The 14,569-nt window shown below is 37.2% G+C and overlaps 2 protein-coding genes across 2 annotated transcripts in view; one reads left to right on the top strand and one right to left on the bottom strand.

Moving 5' to 3' along the window:
* The window catches only part of LOC103505110 (pollen-specific leucine-rich repeat extensin-like protein 2), a 32,121-nt gene extending 29,420 nt beyond the window's left edge, over nt 1-2,701 (bottom strand). The window contains exons 1-2 of the mRNA XM_026820486.1: nt 2,496-2,701; nt 1,852-1,931 (exon numbers count right to left, since the gene is read on the bottom strand). Of these exons, the coding sequence (XP_026676287.1) occupies nt 1,852-1,931; nt 2,496-2,581 (166 nt within the window). The 5' untranslated portion in view covers nt 2,582-2,701. The remainder of the gene's footprint in view (nt 1-1,851; nt 1,932-2,495) is intronic.
* Nucleotides 2,702-12,354: 9,653 nt separating this feature from the next.
* LOC103505109 lies at nt 12,355-14,302 on the top strand. The gene is made up of 4 exons (XM_008469418.3): nt 12,355-12,375; nt 12,530-12,653; nt 13,363-13,552; nt 13,957-14,302. Exons 1-4 carry the CDS (start codon nt 12,355-12,357, stop codon nt 14,150-14,152), a joined length of 531 nt encoding a protein of 176 aa, XP_008467640.1. The 3' UTR covers nt 14,153-14,302.
* The last annotated feature ends 267 nt before the right edge of the window (nt 14,303-14,569 follow it).

Here is a 14,569-nt window from a genome sequence, read left to right as displayed (position 1 = left end):
CCGACACAGATATTGATTGACAGCTTGATGGAATCTTTTATTTTATTATTGCAGTTAAAAGAGGAGTTCCAATTTCCAATCTTATGAAAGGCAGTACCCCTCAACGCGAGCGTCTAGTATCAAGTTCCTACGATTTCATTTTTGAGTAAAATGAGGTATACAGTTTCCGACGATTTGATGTCGGCAAGTGGAGATATTAGCGAATACCCTGTTGCTTTATCCCTTTGTAGCGGAATGGTAGGCGTAATGAATTTGCTGTTCAAAAGTGTCCAGACATAGTCAATCGACGAGATGAATCTATGTTGTCGAGGCAGTATGGACGGTTCAGTCGACGTTAATCGACGGCCAGTCGACTCTGTGTGGACACACCTTTACGCTTTTTCGCATAACTTCATCTATCTTTTCATCTTCTTCTTCCCCTTTTTACTATCGTATCCTTGGTTGGGTGGAAGAGCTCACTGTGTGAGAATCCTTAATAATAATAAAAGCCTTAATAATAATAATAACTTACCCCATGTTAGAAATCCCTGTTCACTCGATGGGTGAGGGGTTACACTCGAAAACTTTTTTATGAGTAAACAAATTATTATGATTTGTAAACAGTGAAAATACTTGGCAGCCATGTTGGCCAGTGAATGGCCCAGGTGTGACCTATCGATATGTTATGCAACTCGGATTTATTGGTGCACGAAATGCACAAAATTACTCGAAATCTATTAATAACTTAAACCAGCGTCTTCGAAACTCCAGGTACAAAGGTATTTTTTTACTGTGTTCAATTATACTTAAATGCTTGTCACACGTGTCATTCTCCAAATTATAATTGCACTGGAACCATCAACTGATGAATTTTAGATGTATTTTATGACTTGACTTACACACGAACCACCAACTTCCAGGTCCCAGTCCCAAGTCCGACGGCCAGTCGACTCTGTGTGGACACACCTTTACGCTTTTTGGCATAACTTCATCTATCTTTTCATCTTCTTCTTTTTCCCCTTTTACTATCCTATTTTTGGTTGGGTGGAAGAGCTCACTGTGTGAAAATCCTGCCATAAAGCAATAATAATAATAACTCACCCCAACTTTATAAATAATGGACATAACAGAAAATGATGGAAAAAAAAAGCTGTCAAAAGATAACTTCTCTTACCCGCTTTTAACTCCTTTGTTTTGGAAGAGCTCACTGTGTGAGAATCCTGCCATAAAGCCTGTTCACTTGATGGGTGAGGGGTTACACTCGAAAACTTTTTTATGAGTATAAACAAATTATTATGATTTGTAAACAGTGAAATACTTGGCAGCCATGTTGGCCAGTGAATGGCCCAGGTGTGACCTATCGATATGTTATGCAACTCGGATTTATTGGTGCACGAAATGCACAAAATTACTCGAAATCTATTAATAACTTAAACCAGCGTCTTCGAAACTCCAGGTACAAAGGTATTTTTTGACTGTGTTCAATTATACTTAAATGCTTGTCACACGTGTCATTCTCCAAATTATAATTGCACTGGAACCATCAACTTACTGATGAATTTTAGATGTATTTTATGACTTGACTTACACACGAACCACCAACTTCCAGGTCCACTGAGGTTGGTGATTGACCATAGTGGTGCGGTCTCATTATATCAAGGGAACATCGCGGTTTCGACTTTGTTCTAATGCAAATACTCATCGGTTTACCTTTCCCACATAACTTGGCCTGGCGCACTGCCGTGCGCCTAGATGTGAATAGGTGGGTGGCTTGTCACCGAATGGAGGGTAAGTCCCCAGTCACCAAAATCCTTAAGGTGACGTTCCGATCATACTGTCGCTATGAGAGAGATAGAGAAAGAGATAACTCACGTGGTTCGTCTTCGGATAGTAATCTGAGGACCGCAGAGTTCGATAGGTTCGTTGGTTTCGGCAACGTTTGGAATTCATATCTGAAATCAAAAGCATAAATAAATGGCTAAGAGTGGACCAAGTCCAAAAAAAGCATTTTAAGATAGAGAGTTCGATAGGTTCGTTGGTTTCGGCAACGTTTGGAATTCATATCTGAAATCAAAAGCATAAATAAATGGCTAAGAGGCAGAGTGGGCCAAGTCCAAAAAAAAGCATTTTAAGATAATTTGTGTATGGATGTATGCAGTTTAGCTGGTAAGCGTGTCCCAAATTTCAATGTCCCGTCCGTCATACGTTGTACAGAACAATAGGAAAAGAGTTATAAGTAGGAACAGATTTATAGTGTTCAAATAATTATACTTAAATGCTTGTCACACGTGTAATTCTCCAAATTATAATTGCACTGGAACCATCAACTGATGAATTTTAGATGTATTTTATGATTTGACTTACACACGAACCACCAACTTCCAGGTCCCAAGTCTAACGCGTTAACCACTACACCACTGAGGTTGGTGATTGACCATAGTTTACACGCTTTATAGATAAATGGACATAACAGAAAATGATGGAAAAAAAAGCTATCAAAAGATAACTTCTCTTACCCGCTTTTAACTCCTTTGTTCGGTTGTTTTTGCTGAACGAAATTCGACTGTGAGGGTCTGAAAGGTCTAAATGGTTGCTGGACCATTTTGATATGTGTGTTTGGTTGTCGAAGGGCAAGATTTCAAAACCGACGACTGGAGATCGTCTAGGGAAACTTGGGGAAAGTTGTCTCTAGCTGGTACGGGTCAACTTTTGATGAGTGAAATCTGAAATGAAAGAAGAGGAAATGGATTTTAGGGAAACATGTTAACTAAACTCAAGATGTCTTCGCCTTTTCATGTGTACAGGCGGGGTCGACGTTTTTCGTTAGCCTCTCGATCACCCCTAACTAGGGTGATTGCTTTGAGGCCAACTGGTTTTGGCTTAATAAAATTTTCCGTGTATTGTAGAAAAATACTCAACGAAAAACCTTAAAAAGGAGGTATGTTTCTCCTTCTATCTGCTTGATTGATGGGGGTTTAAAAGAAGAAATACACTACCATCACGTCACGTGAAGTCATGGGGAGTTAGAAAGATGTAGTTCAAAGTTTTCCCATAATATTGTTGGTAATTTTGTTCAGGACAGCCACAGAGCCACGCTACTATCACGTTACGTCACGTCAATATTATGGGAAAACTTTAAACTACATCTTTCTTACTTCACCTGACGTGACGTGATGGTAGCAAATTTTTGAATAAAATTTTAATTTTTATATCTCTTAAGAGCAAAGTGCTCTTGAAAATTTTCAAATTTCGAAATCTTTGCTCAGAATTCAAGTGTCACGTGAATTGAATTTGCACAATCAATGTCACAATTATTGTCACACGAATTCATAGGAGTAGGTATTATTAGATTCAGTGTCACAGAACTCTTGATATCAAATAGGCGTATTTGGCCCTTAGTATTATTAATACGTAGGTACTAGGTATACCATTTTGTTTATCAGTCTTCCTGGATTCTGGGCCTTTTAGGCTTCTTCATATTTGGTTTTCGAGAAGTTCCTAAGAGGTTGTTGCATTTTCTTCTACGTACAAATCTTGCGTACGAAGATTACATAAACAGTAAGCTATTTACAACCTTTGAAGTATACATGGAAATTTTGAATTATGTCCACACAATGTCGGGAGCATAAAGTCGTTCTTTAAGGGCACCTACTTATTAAAGCTACACCACTAGAAGGAGAAAACTGATTGCAGTCTCAGTAAGGCAACTGAAGTGCATGCCTATAATAAAGAGTCCTATTTAGGTCACTAAGTCACTAGAACTGGAGCAACAAAAAATCGTCAGATCTTTTCGACCTCTAGATTCAGTGTCACAGAACTCTTGATATCAAATAGGCGTATTTGGCCCTTAGTATTATTAATACGTAGGTACTAGGTATACCATTTTGCTTATCAGTCTTCCTGGATTCTGGGCCTTTTAGGCTTCTTCATATTTGGTTTTCGAGAAGTTCCTAAGAGGTTGTTACATTTTCTTCTACGTACAAATCTTGCGTACGAAGATTACATAAACAGTAAGCTATTTACAACCTTTGAAGTATACATGGAAATTTTGAGTTATGTCTACACAATGTCGGGAGCATAAAGTCGTTCTTTAAGGGCACCTACTTATTAAAGCTGCACCACTAGAAGGAGAAAACTGATTGCAGTCTCAGTAAGGCAACCGAAGTGCATGCCTATAATAAAGAGTCCTATTTAGGTCACTAAGTCACTAGAACTGGAGCAACAAAAAAATCGTCAGATCTTTTCGACCTCCTCTCCAGATTGTCAGGGCTCTGACGTGAAATAAATTTACATGTAGTAAAAATTGTACACAGCAGTTAATTATCGTAAGGCCAATTATTTATGCGTCTCTCACAGACCTCTAATATGTTACATTAAATTATGCATGCTGCTAGTTTTGTGTTCCATTTATTTATGCATTTGTGTCACCGTGATTTTTTTTTTTTAATACCTATACCTTATTTATGCTGTCGGCTAAGACTAAAAAGTCCCATTATGCCAACAGAATTTGGTTCAATTGATATAAAGTGAAATTAAATCGGTCTGACTTTTATGTACTATCCATTTGGCAACTAGCTGCTTAAATTCTCCTCACTCAGCCTGAGTGGGGCCAGGAAGAGTCAGCAACACATGATTATTCAGATGGTCATCCATCCGAATACCATACCACGTGCAACGTTTCTTAACTTCAGTATTCCATTGAGAACTATGCATTCAATGTGCTAATGCCATTTTAGTTCAACAACCAATGCGAAATAAAGAAGAAGAAACCCTTTACATTCACATGATTCTTTCTCGAACGTAAACGGAAATCTCTGCCAAGTAAGAGAATACCTTTTGATACTTATCTCGCGATACGAAAATTCATAATAAAAAAGCCAACTGTTGAGATATTTGCACAAAGTAGCCCCTACCTAGGTAAAGAAAAAAATCTAAACAATTTCGCGTGTACCATATCAGCATATGAGACGTATCCAAATCAGATTTGAGTTACACATGCACACCCACACACATGTCAAATGTAAGTAGTTACTAGGTAAAAATGAGAGTAAGCCAGCGGCGGTAGCACGGTGAATGCACCCAATGGCAAATAGCACGGAAAGTAATTATTGGAAAGTATGACAACGTAAATTTAGAGCATAGAGGTAAGATTAGCTGTATCTGAATTATTATGTATGGCAGGCGTATGACATACATTAGTCAAGAGCCAACTGTTAGAAAGGAAATATGAAAGAATAGTCTCAAGTAAAGTTGCAAAGATCAGAGTTTGAGCAAGAACTGGATAAGGAAAACGAGTATCATAATTCATTAATAATTACATCATTGAATCAGCCAAACAAGGGGTTAAAAAAACTACGAAAAAAAATTAGTCCAAAATATAATGAGGGAATGATGTCCTTTCAAAATCGGACTGATCATAACGAAACAAAGGCACCCAATCGGCCACTGAAGTTAAGCAAGGTTGTGCGTGGTTGATATGTGGATGGATGACCATCTAGACATTCTAGATCCTAGACAATCGCGTGCTGGTAGCTTTTCAACGACCTTCTTAGGCCGGGTAAAGTTAATCCCCCCAAAAACACAAATGTGTATTACCAGTTTATCAAACGGTATACAAGGAAATGAAATATATCAACATCCCCCACAAAAACACAAATGTGAAAAAAAGGCCAAGTTCCTGTCCAAAAATGTCGGCCCTTATAAGTGGTGAGATCAGAAAATTGAGGCCAAGTCTGCATTCCCAATTTTTCGTGTCTGCTGAAAATGCTGGATCTCAATTCCTTCGACCTTCTCTTGGCTCAGGCCGGAACTTGGCCTGGCGCACTGCCGTGCGCCTAGATGTGAATAGGTGGGTAGCTTGTCACCGAATGGAGGGTAAGTCCCCCGTCACCAAAAACCTTAAGGTGACGTTCCGATCATACTGTCGCTATGAGAGAGAAAGAGAGAGAAATGATAACTCACGTGGTTCGTCTTCGGATAGTAATCTGAGGACCGCAGAGTTCGATAGGTTCGTTGGTTTCGGCAACGTTTGGAATTCATATCTGAAACCAAAAGCATAAATAAATGGCTAAGAGGCAGAGTGGACCAAAGCCAAAAAAAGCATTTTAAGATAAATGGAGTCAAAGCAAAGTTTAGGATTAGTCAGAGTTTAAATAGAGATAGTCATTTTGTTTTTGCTCTCATTTCAATACAACACTAAAGTGAATTTTGCGTCCAATATAAAAAGTAGATCTTTTCGCGCACTTTCCAACGATATAGATAACTCAGAAAGTTGATTTTTGGACTTGGTCCACTCTGCCTTTTACCCATTCAAATAATAGGTATTCTATTATTCATTTTCGGAGCCAGTCTAGTTAGCTTGATTGGTAGCGTGTCTGCCTTGTAAGCGCTAGGCCGCGGTTTCGATACCCGGCGGGGCGGATTTTATTCTGAATCGATAATGTTCGCTCTCGGAACTGCTGGCTTTCTCCTATCCTGTCTTCCTTCTCTCTTCGATTTTGGTAAGATAAGACCTTAGCCGTTACAGTTCCCTCTATCAAACCTCTTCGGAGTGAGTTATAAAGTTAGTTGAACTCCTGTAGCCCAGTAAATAAACTAAGAGTATTTCGTTTTTCAATAATACTATTGGTGGTTTCAGTATGTTCTAATATTGTGTTGTTAACCTGTTATAATATGTACTGATGTACGTTGTTTGAAATCCTGTTCGAAATTATTTCCTCAATTCTCATCATTGTTAATCATAACGTGGGATTATATCCAGAATTAAACATTGAAGTTGGTTTTTAATAAAGTAGACATATTCCAATAAAGTTGCGTCAAACTTGACGGATATGTTACCTTTTGCGCATACCTACACAAACACATCTTCTGGTTTTTCTGTACCTATCTTCTTATTTTCGCCCGCTGGATTTCTCCTATCCTGTCTTCCCTCTCTCTTCGATTTTGGGAAGATAAGACCTTAGCCGTTACAGTTCCCTCTATGAAACCTCTTCGGAGTGAGTTATAAATTTAATTGAACTCCTGTAGCCCAGTAAATAAACTAAAAGTATTTCGTTTTCCAATAATTCTATTGTTAGGATGTGGTGGTTTTAGTATGTTCAAATTGTGTTGTTAACTTGGTATAATATGTACTAATGTACGTTGTTTGAAATCCTGTTCGAAATTATTTCCTCAATTCTCATCATTGTTAATCATAACGTGGGATTAAATCCAGAATTAAACATTGAAGTTGGTTTTTAATTAAGTAGACATATTCCAATAAAGTTGCATCAAACTTGACGGATATGTTACCTTTTGCGCATACCTACATATCTACTGATTTTTCTGTATCTTCTTACTTTCGCCCTGATCCTGTTCGAAATTATTTCCTCAATTCTCATCATTGTTAATCATAACGTGGGATTATATCCAGAATTAAATATTGAAGTTGGTTTTTGATTAAGTAGACATATTCCAATAATGTTGCGTCAAACTTGACGGATATGTTACCTTTTGCGCATACCTACACATCTGGTTTTTCTGTATCTTCTTATTTTCGCCCTAAAAACGTGAATAAATTTTGAAGTAGACTAATTATAATGATACGGTGATATGTATTAGCTTTGGATATCTTTGGACCATTATTATACTTATTATTCAAAGAAATTGTTGAAGTAGACTAATTATAATGATACGGTGATATGTATTAGCTTTGGATATCTTTGGACCATTATTATACTTATTATTCAAAGAAATTTTAATGTTCTTTCGGGAAACGGCTGTCTTTCTCCTATTCAGTATTCTGTCTTCCTTCTCTCTTCGCTTTCGGGACGATAAGACTTCACATGATGAAAATCTACACTTGATTCTAGGGCCTTGATCTGTCACGCATGAGGAGTGAAATGTCATCGCCAAGATGCTAATATTAACATGTCATGACCAATCTACCAGCCCGAATCCGGGGAATGGTCGTTATAAGATGGATAGAATCGGGATAAATAGAATATATCTACCCTGTCTATACTGTCAGAATGAGACTGAAAAGTCAAGGCTAAAAGAAATTGTTATGTACCAAGTTGTTTTCAGTGATGGATAATTTGTATCACAGTAGATACTCAGATACAACATATCTCATTATTACATAATATGTTAACCATATTACAATGCACAAGAATATTTCCGTATCATGTGCAAGTTCCCAGAAATTCATTATTTGGCATTTATTGAGTGACATAATTGCATTTTCTGTATTGCATGCATTAGATTCGTTATTGATTCAGACTTATTTTCAGAATTAAACATCATCTCTTTAATACCAGATAGAATATTTGAACATCATTTTCTGTATTGCATGCATTAGATTCGTTATTGATTCAGACTTATTTTCAGAATTAAACATCATCTCTTTAATACCAGATAGAATACTTGAACATTAAAATCATTGTCAAAGTAATATGTTTGCCAATTTTGTTTTGTCTCCTACATTCTTCAGATAAATCTTTTAGAAAATAACATGTTGCTGACTGTTGATATTATTTTTAATTCATTTTTCTGTTACATTTTTTGGTATCAAAGATGATGTGTTCACAAGATTCAACTGGTTATTGACCTCTCGGTTTCGGAATGTTTGATGACGTCAAAAGAAAAGTGAAGGTGTGAGGAAATTTGACGAAGAATCTCTGTTGAGTGATTTGATGGAATGAATATCTTCTAGATACAGCAGAAAGGTGAACATAAAACATTATGAAGATTAAGATATCGATATGGTTGATGACAAATTAATGGAAAGGGAGGAATAAATCAACAAATTAAAAGTCAGTTTGAAACTTGATTTTTCCGAGTAAAGTTTTCATAATGTGAAAAGGTTCGTCCCCTACCTACAAGTATATGATAAAAACAAATGAAAATTATCCAATTTTCGTGATAATGAAATCTGCATCAGATATGAAGTAGGTATATTGAGCTGAAGATTTTGAAACTTTTCTTGAAGCATAGATGAACATGAGTTTGATACTTGATACATTTTGTGCTGATACACATTTCGGATAAAAGGACCTTTTGTTAAGTCAACATGATGCGTTTAAAAGTAGCTCAAGTAGCTGTAACGTAACCGCTTTAGATATGAGTATAAGAAAGCAAGAAACGACAGACATCTTAATAAATGGCCAGACTAATTGAAAGTAACATCTAGTTTGATAAATAAGTCATCAAAGATACATCTAATTCTGATGACACATTATATGAGACATAGTCCCAAAATTGAAGTTGATGATAAAACTGATTTAAAAAAAAAACTTCACGCTTTTGAACCGCCGCCATTTTGAATCAGGATGGAATGTGAAAATTTCAAGTAGCCTATGTCACCCGGAGTAATCTTCTTAACAACCACAAAAAATTTCATCGAAATCGGTCGAGCCGTTTTCTCGTGAAAAGAGGACAAAAACGGGTCTATTAGGCCATTTTCTTCACTTTTTTGAGACCGCCTGCCATTTTGAATCAGGATGGAATGGTGAAAATTTAAAAGTAGCCTATGTCACCCGGATAAACTCTTCTAAACAACCACAAAAAATTTCATTCAAAATTCGGTCGAAACCGTTTTTCCTCGTGAAAAGAGGACAACCAAAGGTCTATTTAGCGTAACAGACAGACATACACACACACATACAGACAGACAGACAGACAGACAGAACTCTATAGTTTTCTCTCCAAATGAAACAAATCTCTTAGGTAAATGCATTGATGCATTTGATAACAATAGACTCTTGAATTAATGCCCCCGGGGCGTTCTCTACCACCTAACCCTTTAAGCTCCATTATTATGTGGGCGAATTCTCAAATAAATTATTATTCCATGCCTTGGCTCTGATTCAACCTCTTCACGGGGCGAGTGGACCACTGTATGTCACCGACACAGATATTGATTGACAGCTTGATGGAATCTTCTATTTTATTATTGCAGTTAAAAGAGGAGATCATTTTCCAATCTTATGAAAAGCAGTACCCCTCAACGCGAGCGTCTAGTATCAAGTTCCTACGATTTCATTTTTGAGTAAAATGAGGTATACAGTTTCCGACGATTTAATGTCGGTAAGTGGAGATATTAGCGAATACCCTGTTGCTTTATCCCTTTGTAGCGGAATGGTAGGCGTAATGAATTTGCTGTTCAAAGGTGTCCAGACATAATCGATCGACGAGATGAATCTATGTTGTCGAGGCAGTATGGACGGTTCAGTCGACGTCAATCGACGGCCAGTCGACTCTGTGTGGACACACCTTTACGCTTTTTGGCATAACTTCATCTATCTTTTCATCTTCTTCTTTTTCCCCTTTTTACTATCCTATCTTTGGTTGGGTGGAAGAGCTCACTGTGTGAGAATCCTGCCATAAAGCCTGTTCACTTGATGGGTGAGGGGTTACACTCGAAAACTTTTTTATGAGTATAAACAAATTATTATGATTTGTAAACAGTGCACTTCAATTAGCGCTCTAATAACACAGTGCGTTTCCTCGAATCCTCTTCAGTGCTCAAGTCCTTCAAGTGTACACGCTGTAGAAAAAATGTTGATTTGATGAAATGATGGAATGCTGAGAAGTTGAATCGCCCATAGAGAACCTATTATTTATTTATGAAGTTTCCATTTATTAGTATTCAGTACAAATCTCTCAATTAAATAAACCGGTGACTTTCACGGAACATCAATAAACCACCATGAAACCCACCGGTGGGTTTCATGGTGTTCAACGTGTTAAAGAAAAGTTCCATTATTAGTTTAATTAGTATGATCCCCTCTCCTAATAGGTGATATCTGTATACCCATCCATAAAAGCCGGAGCTTGTGCCACGGATGGGGAGTTCATTTTAAATAATTTATTTCTTTTATATATCGGACTTATTTCGTAGCAATGAAACAACTGTAAGTAACATTAGAATCTTGTGGCCCGTCACTAAAGACTCTTAAGGTAGAAAAACATTATCATCACGTCACGTGAAGTCATGGGGAGTCAGAAAGATGTAGCTTAAAGTTTTCCCATTGTAGGACATCTCGTCACGTGAGCTTACGTGACGTCAAACTCAATAGAATAGACTCACGTGGTCTGTGTGTAACATACCCAATGTCCATCCAGTAGTAATACTACTGGATGGACAAAAATGCTAAAATGAGACTGAAATGTGCATTTACCTGAAAAGGTCTTTGGTCTTGACTTAAGAGTCTCAAGACAGTACCTAATATAAAGATTCACCATAAAGTATACCTATTTTGAAACTTTTCTTGAAGCATAGATGAACATAAGTTTGATACTTGATACATTTTGTGCTGATACACATTTTGGATAAAAGGACCTTTGTTAAGTCAACATGATGCGTTTAAAAGTAGGTCAAGTAGCTGTAACCGCTTTAGATATGAGTATAAGAAAGCAAGAAACGACAGACATCTTAATAAATGGCCAGACTAATTGAAAGTAACATCTAGTTTGATAAATAAGTCATCAAAGATACATCTAATTCTGATGACACATTATATGAGACATAGTCCCAAAATTGAAGTTGATGATAAAACTGATTTAAAAAAAAAATGATGTCATGGTTAAAAAGTCGCTCATCTAGACATTAAAGATAACATGCTTCATGTATAATCTTGATGGAATAGATACTTTTGGACCATGACGAAAAAAATCTTGTATAAAAATCCAACTTAAACTGGCCCAAGCGTAAATTTTGAATGATGGCTATCTCCGCCATTGTAACACCTGTAACCGAATACACACCTTGAAAAAATGACAGTTTTTTTCCCACGACTGGAGATCGTCTAGGGAAACTTGGGGAAAGTTGTCTCTAGCTGGTACGGGTCAACTTTTGATGAGTGAAATCTGAAATGAAATTAATAAATGGCCAGACTAATTGAAAGTAACATCTAGTTTGATAAATAAGTCATCAAAGATACATCTAATTCTGATGACACATTATATTTATGAGACATAGTCCCAAAATTGAAGTTGATGATAAAACTGATTAAAAAAAAAAATGATGTCATGGTTAAAAAGTCGCTCATCTAGACATTAAAGATAACATGCTTCATGTATAATCTTGAAATGGATTTTAGGCAAATATGTTGAACCAAATTCAATGTGTATTGAAGAAAAGTACTATGTTTTTCTCCTTTTGTCGATTTGGTTGATTGGGGGGTTTTTAACGTTACTGTGTGACAAACTGCTAAGGTTTTTAGTGACTTATTAATCTCACTCAGCTTGAAAAGTCCCAATCAAATTTAACAGTCGTCCCTATGCATTGTATTTCTACCTTAACGTTACTGTGCGACTTAACTGCTAAGGTTTTAGTGACAGTCGTCCCTATGCATTTGAATGAGTGAAATACTTAGCTCACTTAAGTGGGCCATTATGCACTTAGAAGTGTGTTTTGTAAGTAGGTAATTTCAAGGGGAATCAAAATCTCCGTACTAAAGGCCAGGTCGCTTCTTTTTGAATATACAGGCTTTAATGGCAAAACATATAATTTTATTTTAAAGAAAAGTTTTATAATTAGTTCAATTAGTATGATCCCCTCTCCTAACAGGTGATATCTACAGGCACCATCAAGAAATGGCTAGACAAGGCAGTACCAGGGACTTACAGTATTGACGATATTCGCAAGTCTGAAATACGCGTCCTCTCTGACTTGAATTTCCAAGTGGGCCGTGGTAAGAATACTTTAATATGTAACCTTTGATGCCCCGTGTAAACCAAAATTTTTTTGAAAAGGTATAACTTAGGTCTTATCGTTGAAGAAATAGGTAACTACCTAACTTATTAGTAATACATTAATAAATGTTTTATATTTTCAATGGTCGCTACCAACAAGTAATACAATTGGACAGCAATTACCAGAAAGGAACCATCCATAAGGGGAAATGACTAATGTTTGGTTCTTTTCTGATTAATGCTGATTTCATGGTTTTTTTGGTGAACTATATTCGTCTTCTAATTATTAGTGTATTACCTTGTTGCTGCGGTAAAGGGCCCTTTAGTCCTATTCAAGCACGATAAACAAGATATGTATATTATTAGCCCTATTTTCCTTTCACAATATCCCCTTTTCTTAAGCTCATTTCCCCTCTTTTGGTGTGTTAGCACTTGTAGTAAACTCTGGAAAAAGAGGGGAACGAGCACCAGAAAAGGAGAAAAACGTATATTCTATTCTATTCTATTCTATTCTTTCGTCAGGCGGTAACAACGTTCTATTCTACGTAGAATGTCTGGTGTATTTGGCTGTAAGTCAGGAGCTGACCGATTCTACCCAGCTGTACTCGACGATTTGGTGTGTTAGCACTTGTAGTAAACTCTGGAAAAAGAGGGGAACGAGCACCAGAAAAGGAGAAAAACGTATATTCTATTCTATTCTTTCGTCAGGCGGTAACAACGTTCTATTCTACGTAGAATGCCTGGTGTATTTAGCTGTAAGCCAGGAGCTGACCGATTCTACCCAGCTCTACTCGACGATATTACGGGTGCAGAGCGTGGCCTATTTGAAACGCCAAGAGATCTATCACAAGTTGTACAACGCCATGACCAACCGATGGGAACGAGACGTACAGGAGAGGTAAAGCTGTATTTTGACAATCCCAAAATTGAGTACACCGGTCAGCTCCCATGGCGTAGTGGTCACTGCGCTCACCTTGCACGCGGGAGACCTGGGTCCGATTCCCGGCGGGGTCAAGAAATTTGTATCATGCAAATGATTGATTCCGTGACTGGCTGGGGGGCCCACTCAGACTCAAGAATAAAATGAGTAGCATTGTTATAAATACGCATGGCGACCGGTGCCAGTATGGTAGGTAAACATGGGTGCTGTATTATTGAGATATTTGGAAAATCCAAAAATGCTGCAGTGAACACCAAATTTGTGATATAATAACACAATGAAACGGCATTTATTTATTTTATTTAAAAATGGGTATACCAATAGATTTTTTTTAATTTATTTTTTTCTTCCTTCACCTCTAGGATCAACTCCCTGCCCATGGAGTGTGACTCCCTCCTTCTCGCAGCAGGCATAGTTCTCACCTCCGTGTTCCTATTAAGCAGACAGCGCTCTCTGTTGGACAAAGTAGCAACTAGTCTGGCCAAATATATCGGAGTGCCCTCTAGCGCGGACATTGAACACTTGTGTAAGATAATGCTTCATCTTATTATTGACTAGGGGGCGCCACTGTTGGCATCCCAAGGACTTCTGAACGTAAGTGATTCTGCATGCGAAAAATCGACTGCATGAAGTTTGTTGATGGGACTTACCTGTTTGATTTTAAAATTATTATTTAATTCCTCCTCTATTATGTTTTCAAAGAGCCCAATAATATAGGTGGATATTTCTCTGGGAGAGCTTAATATCCCAAAACCCCTAACTCGTACATCAGTAAAAGTCGTTTAATATTTTGAAGTTCACATTTTCCCTTTTCATGAGTGTATATTTTATTTATTATTATTTTTTTTCAATATTTTCGAAGTGTTCAATGATTTTACCACCCTAGCTAGAGCTTATCTTGAAGCGTTACTTTTCCTAAAAAAAAAAACCAAGCAATCGCGTTTTATTGGAATTCTAAAAGTGCAGGGCGCGGAT

The sequence above is a fragment of the Diaphorina citri genome, unplaced genomic scaffold (assembly GCF_000475195.1).
Source record: "Diaphorina citri unplaced genomic scaffold, Diaci psyllid genome assembly version 1.1 scaffold151, whole genome shotgun sequence".
Lineage (NCBI taxonomy): Eukaryota > Metazoa > Arthropoda > Insecta > Hemiptera > Psyllidae > Diaphorina > Diaphorina citri.
This window is presented reverse-complemented; position numbering and strand designations above follow the sequence as displayed.